We start from the raw sequence: 7,559 nt of genomic DNA on the forward strand, positions 1-7,559 counted from the left end.
GGTTCTCCTGAGGCATGCTGTATTATCAGGTCCACCGCTGCATCCTCGAGACGCTTGTTATAGGAGGCGGCTGTGTCCGTTCTCGGACTTCAATGTTAGTTGTGAAAGCAAACCGCCTCGTGCTTAATATTCTCCCCCAGCACCTACTCTTTAAACTCAGAAAGTGGTGTTTTGAGCTTCAGTAAGATGCCATAATATTATACAGAGGTAAGTGTTAATATGTAAGGCCTGCAAATGCATAGAAAGTTATATTTTATTCAATTCCAGTCATACCAAACAAAGGGGAAAAAAATGAAGCGTGGAATCTAATTACTGTAAACAGAGACATGTTTTTTAATAAATTGTCATTTATTATTATTCTGATCCAGATACATAGATAATTTTTAGAGAATGGAATTACATCTATAAAAAAATACACTATCCTTTATACTAATATGTTGTCCGTGTCCAAACGTATGAAGAATACAGTACTAAGTGGGATATAGAGCCAGAATGCCGTACGAGAGTCTTCCACTCGAAGGCTGCTTTCAGATAACAATCCTGAATAAAGAAATCGAGTGCAGACAAGTTCGCCTCGTAGTCCAGTGGTTCGCGCATTCGCCTACCATGCTCGAGGTTCCGGGTTCGATTCCTGGGAAGGTCGACCTGAAAAATCGACTGAAAAGGTGTTTCTACACAGTAATATTTTATGATCCTCGGCTGGCCCCAAATCTAGGGCGGATGACCTTAAGCTAGGGTTTCCTAGGACAGCGGTGCCCGTATTTTAACGGCCGTAGTGAACGGTGATGCGGTGGACAGCCGTCGTAACGTCGACTAGAGAGTGGTTTCCTAGTGAAATGGTGTTGATAACACCGTTTTCCTGGGAAACCACACTCTAGTCACCGTTACGACGGTTATCCACCGCATCACCGTTCACTACGGCCGTTAAAATACGGGCACCGCTGTCCTAGGAAACCCTAGCTTAACTTTCATGTAACAGATGATCTATATACGCTCCATTTAATGGACTTGCAGGATTAGGTTGTTGAGGGACGATGTGAATGTACTGCAGAACAATGCCCTCCGATTTCGTGTGGAATACTGTTAGAGTTGCTGTATTGGATTCTATAGAAAATGATGACATTGCTTTCTTTGATCATCACACTATTTCAGGTGAAACGTTTTAGCACGCGTGTGTCATCGATTATGAACCCCACAGACTAATGCAGTGCCCTGTGCACCATCAAAACTAATGTTTCGACTGTCCTATGAAGATTTTTAAAATAGTTTCAACCTGCCCCAGTAATTGTAATATTGATTCAACTTGTATTTTAAGGTGTACATCGTACTGGTGTCCATAGAAAAAACGTTTCTTCGTTCTTCCGCGATCTGTCAAAGTTGACGTTAACCTGTAAAAAAATATTCGGTTTCATAACAAAATGTTCAAACTATCCGGCTTGATTTTCCGCAAATCCTGTTGCGAATTGCTCGGCCAACCCGGCGCACTGCAGGGAAATGCGAGGCAAGTCAGGAAAACGCAGACAGTGACGTCGGTACGGGAGATTCTGGCCAAGAGCGCCAAGCCGGAGGCCAGGAGCAGTAACCCTAATATAAAATACGCACTTCTTGTTATTCCCGTGGCTTCGTTCGGCTTGGGATGCTGGCAGATACGGAGACTCATGTGGAAGAACGAATTGGTAAAAACATTGATATCAAGAACGAGTACGGCCGCCGTGGATCTACCGGTAGATTTAAACGACGTTGAAGACATGGAGTACCTACCCGTGAAAGTGCGCGGCCATTTTGTTCACGAGCGAGAAATCGTAATCGGGCCGCGTTCGCGCATCGAGCACGATCCGAACGCGCAGCAATCGGGGTCATTCATGTCAGATCGGACGAACACCAACGGATACCTCGTCGTCACGCCGTTCAAACTGTCAGACCGTGACGTCACCATTCTGGTAAACCGCGGCTGGGTGCCGCACGCTGCGAAGCGCCCGTCCGCGCGGCAGCAGGCGCAGACCGACGGGGAAGTGGAGCTGTCGGGGGTCGTGCGGCTCGCGGAGAAGCGCGCGCCGTTCGTCCCCGCGAACCAGCCGGAGAAGATGCAGTGGTTTTACCGGGATTTGGACGCGATGGCGTCCGTCTGCAGGGCGTCCCCCGTGTGGATCGACGCGCGCGGGTTGAGGAACCCCCCGGAGGGCTGGCCCGTGCCCAACCAGACCAGGATAACACTGAGGAATGAGCATCTATCGTATTTATTTACTTGGTTCAGTCTGTCGGCCTTAACGGCAATTATGTGGTATCAAAAGTTTGCCAGGAGAGCTCCGAAGAAATTCTGCGTGTAATATTTCAAGTAATTTTATGTAAAGTTTTGTAGTTAAGGACAAAATTGACAGGTATTCAAGAGATGGAGTTACTTTTTCAAACAGGAATAGCGGGGCCGCTGGTTCTAAACCACACAGAACTGTATACCTTTTCTGTCCGGAGGCAGACAAACGTATTCGTCCAAATTTTTGTAGATACAGACTGGATTTCATCTCCCGGGGCGGTGTGCTACCATTTATTCATCCCTTACTTTTTACTGCTGCCTTGCGAGTCATCTGACTGAATAATCAACAGTTAATTTAAGAAATATCAATAGGCAGATTGGTGAATGTTACACAGTGAATAAACGGTCACCTAACCAGCCGATGATAGGTCATAAGCCCTGTAAATTGTCCATAGTCTGGTCTCCATTCTATGTCAATCGCATTAATCACATTGAATCAGTCCAACATCGCTCGCTTCAGAAAAGTAGCGTGGATGCTCGGACTAGGGAGAGGTAATTATTCTTATGCCGATATAGAGTCAATGTTCAATATTTCTAGTCTACAAAAACGTAAAACTAATATTGTCACATCCGAAAACACGATGATCAGTATGAGCAAGAAGACATATTGGCACATTAAAATATTTTTTTAGAACGAATAAAATTTAAAAAAATAAAATATTATAAAAAGCAAATGGTTTCTAAGAAGTAAGCAACCATTTGTTTTTTTAAATATTTTATTTTTATTTTTTTTCTTTGTTCTAAATATTTTTTTAAATATGCCAATATGTCTTCTTGCCCATACCGATCATCGTGGTTTCGGATGTGACAGGATTTAAAGAACACCCTGTATATGTTCGGCATACTAAATGGTGTAATCAATGTTCCATCACTACTAGGACAAGTAAAATTCCATATTCCGACTCGTATGTTGAGAAACAATGAAGCACTGTTCGTCGATCGGCATAGAACCAAGCATGGCCTTAATTCTCCAATGACCCGTGTTTGTCGTATTGTTAACTCGAGACAAGATCATCTGGACTTTTTTGGTTTAAGTTTACAGCGATTTAAACGAGCACTAAATAAATAGTCCAGATCTTGTCTCGGTGTCCCTTATGTTTGTCAATGCTTCTTTTCTTTTTTTAATGTTTTAAAGTATTCTTTGATTGATATATTTAAACCCTATAAATTGTATACATGGACAATGTTCGTTAATAAATAAATAATAATTATAAATGCCTAGACTTCCATGTTCCCTTCTCTAAAATGTTCTCTGTCTCTGTTAAAACATGTTCATTTAAATGTATTTTTATCACAAAAATCAACAGACAAAGGATTTGTAGAAATATGGCTGTTCAAACACAGATAGCATTGTGCTCTGTTAAGATCTGCGACACGTAAATCTATGTGAGATTTTTCATGCTAAAAAATGTAATTATAGTTTTAACTAAATTTCTTGTAAATATTTTCTTATATCTAAATTAATAAAGGTGATTTGATATTTTATTTATTTGTTTTCTGCACCACAAGAGGCCTAGTTACAGTTTTTTTTACAATATACATATTTATTTATTTATTTAACACTTTATATACATATACTATATATATATACATATAAGGGCGGGCATATTGTCTTAAGGCAATTTCTTCCTACCTACCCAAACCGTTCAGTTTGAGAAAATTACAAATACATGGGTATATTGAATATTGAATTTTATCCAAAAATTAAAAACAAAGATTAACAAAATAAAAATATATATAAAAAATAACACTATACTATGAAGAGAGGAGTGGGGATAGGAAGGAAAGAAGAAAGATAAAGGAACAATTTAAATATTTAGATAGTGACATTTCAATCTTGACTTAAATTAAATAAAGAAGGGGCGTCTCTAACTATAGTGGGTAGATTATTCCACAATCGAGCGGCTACTACTGTGAAAGAGGAGGCAAGAAAATCAGAGCTATGATAGGGTATTCAAAGGGTTCTCTCGTTACTAGAACGAAAAGATAGTCCGTGTTGTGAAAGAGGTTGGGTTAAGATAGGAGGTAAAACATGTCAAAGAAATACATATTAACAGTAAAAATAGTAAACAAAAAATCCCACAAAGGCACGGCCTGTTCGTGGGTAGACAAGAAATGTTTAGGAATTTTTTGCTCCTATAATAAATAGACAGGTATAATATTTTTGCGTAACATAAGAAAGAGAAAAGAAAATATTCTGTAAAAGATTAGAAGGTACTTTTTTATTTTATAGTAATTAAAAAAGGAAATAAAAAATATTCCTAATTACTAAAGGGCAACAAGTATATCATAGAAAAAAGAGTTAATATCTTTATTTTAAATCCAGGGTAGTGCGTGTTTTTAAAAGAAGGAAAATTTTGAAAGTTTGGGATCTGTATCGCATGGACAAGGCATGGGATTCAACGGAATGGCGCAAAAAATTCCGTGCAGACAAATCACTGTCATGTAGGAGGCCCATTTAACATAGTTTCACTGATGTGGAAGATGTCAATCTCCAAAGTGATAATGTTCAGCCAGAGACAGGTTGGCTCTGGAAGCCGGAAGGTAAAACGGTCTATGCTGACCCTGTCAGAGATAATATTTCTCATACTTTGTACTGATCTTTCAGTGTTTTGTATTTCAAAATATTTCAATCAACGCTACGGGCCCTAAAGCATAAGAATGCATTCAATTAGTAGTCACACTAAAGGTGCCGTATTTCATAGAATTAAGAATAGTCCAGAAGGAGCGTAGCGTCTTTGTGCTATGATTATATTTTTTCCCATCGTGGGTGGGTGGATAGTGGGGCATAGTGGGGGGATTTTGGACACAGTCCGATGTATTCAAATGTAATTCTACGCTCCTTCTGGACTATTCTTAATTCTATGGCAAAACGCCTAGTAGAGTAAAAACCCAGATAGCAATTTAAACTTGCCTCAAGCTTGTATACTCTTCATACTATGTACTTTTTGGTTAGGATGTATATTGTATATTTTATAATTGTATATTGTAGTATAAATTTATTAGTCTATCATATTATGTATTTTGTTATAATTGTTATACATTAAACTGGTCCATTTCTGGTTGATCTTTAAATGATGTACTTTTTTTATAATTGTTAGATTTTTCTTTCAAGGTAAGATGTTTGTTTGTAGTTAGGATGTATATTTTTAATTGTATAATTGTTACACTTTAAACTGGCATATCTCTATTGAAATTAATCTGATCTGGTTGATCTTCAAATTTCTATTTGTATGAACTGGTTTAAGATTAGCCAGAAATGCGATGTCTCTTGTAACTCTTTATATCATGTACTTTATAAAATTGTTATATTTTCCTCAGTCCCGGAATGAGTTCTAATAACTCCTGGGAGTATAATGTATATGCATTGTATGATTATATTAAATAAAAAAAAAAAAAAAAAAAAAAGTATCAAGAGTTCAAGCTTGACCCAAGTTTGAGATTGCAACTCTGTAAACTTGAGGCTAGTCTAAAGCAAACTTACTAGTTAACATCAAACAAACTTGCATGTTTGTTTTTTACAAAAAAAACAATCATGCAAATTTGGATTTATTTAGCAAAAAAAAAAACAAAAAAAAGGAAAAAAAAAATAAACAAAAAAACAAAAAATACGAAGCTTCTTAAAAATATTAATATTAAATAAAATCTCTTGTTATTATTACTCAGTATATTTATTTTGAATAAATAATAAAAATTACGGGCTATTTTTGCCAAGAAAGTCAGATGATGTGATGTCAAATAATTCATGTCAATTGACTGGAGATCAGAGTCCGGGGCATTTTTTTGTCTCTCAACTCTGAAACAAATAAATAAAACTGTTTTATGACTTACTAGCTTTTCAACTAGCGGGATTTCTCATGGTAAACAGTATCCGATATTCAAATCAAAATTTGTTGCAACAGAGGGAAAACATTTTGGGAGGGAAATATGGAAGTCTAGGTATTTACTGGGCTTATGTACTGTCATTGGCTGGTTGAAGTGGCCACTTTACAAACTGTGTAACATTAAGCGTTCTGCCTATGTTTAAACGTTTTCATTTCCTCAACTCTTCCATCTGTTAACTTTTGTGAAGTATATGAGCCTCTGGGGTTAAAGTATTGGCTTATTATATCGATATATTATCAACAGCCTTTTCGTTCTGTAAATAAAACATAATTCAATTCAATAATAGTATAATGTTTGTGATATTTAATTATTAAACAGTTTAAACTATTGTAAGCATTTGGATGAGATATTAATATCATACTTACTTTTAAAGAGCTCTTGACAAGACGGTTTTGTCGAGTGACAGTGCAACAAAAACTCATTTTTAATGTTTTTTCCTCAGTGGCATATCAATAGTTAATCCTTTAAACTGGGTATTAACACTTCGACAATATTAAAAGTTTTAAAATTGCCGGAAAACCGTCCGACGATAAATGCGTAATTAAAAATGACATGAAACCCACGGACAAAAACGGTGAAATATATCATTTTTCTATTACTTTGATTGTATTGCCAATCTGAATGTTGTTTGGAGTTAACCACTTTTTTGGATATTTGTAATGCAATAATTTAATTCGGCGGCCTTCGTGGTGTAGTGGTTAAGACATTTAGCTCACACATGGAGGGTTCTGGGTTCGATTCCTGGTGAGAACATAAAAATTAAATGTGATTTTTCTTAAGGCTGGGTGTACCGTGCTGTAATTCACCACTGTAATTGGTCCTCACGGCCTGTTGTGGTGCTAAAAAAAAATCGGTCCGGTAGAAAAGTCCTGGGATTAAATATAACAGATTAAATAATAAAAAAGGGTATTCTCTCCATATTTTTATGTATATGGCAATGTATTGATCATCACTATATGACTTTCGGATTCTGAAATACCATTCTTGACATAACAAGATTCCAGCAAGTTTTGTCAAAACTTGTCTCTTCAAATTTGACATAACAATATTCCAGCAACTTTTGATAAAAAATTGTCGCGTCAAATTTTCCTTTTCAACCTTCCATCAATCTTAAATCAAGTTTGTACCAAGTTTCACTGCTATCTGGGAAGTAGTATCTGTTTATGTCGCTTACTGTAAACAACTAAATTTAATAATTAATAGACATGTCAAAAGTTGGAATAATTAGCGCGCACGCGTGAGAATATACATGCGTGTAGCGGAAGTGAGGTCTGTATGCAAAGACAGAGTGATATGGCGTTATATCCTTTTTTCCAACCATTACGGGGAAACGCGTGATGTTTTGTTTGTAAATATTTCAATT

At 37.0% G+C, this 7,559-nt stretch overlaps 1 protein-coding gene across 1 annotated transcript; it reads left to right on the forward strand.

The window, feature by feature from the left end:
* The first annotated feature begins 1,152 nt into the window (after positions 1-1,152).
* Positions 1,153-3,796, forward strand: Surf1 (surfeit locus protein 1). The gene has a single exon (XM_088232412.1). The coding sequence runs from the start codon at positions 1,419-1,421 to the stop codon at positions 2,325-2,327; it is 909 nt and encodes a 302-aa protein (XP_088088538.1). The 5' UTR covers positions 1,153-1,418; the 3' UTR covers positions 2,328-3,796.
* Positions 3,797-7,559: the final 3,763 nt, after the last annotated feature.

The sequence above is a fragment of the Micrasema longulum genome, unplaced genomic scaffold (genome assembly GCF_059751315.1).
Source record: "Micrasema longulum isolate JH-2025_06_02 unplaced genomic scaffold, ASM5975131v1 h1tg000982l, whole genome shotgun sequence".
Classification (NCBI taxonomy): Eukaryota; Metazoa; Arthropoda; class Insecta; order Trichoptera; family Brachycentridae; genus Micrasema; species Micrasema longulum.

What these genes read in the sequence shown, in the direction of transcription:
- Surf1 (XM_088232412.1), top strand. Translation starts at nt 1,419, where the DNA reads ATGTTCAAACTATCCGGCTTGATTTTCCGCAAATCCTGTTGCGAATTG.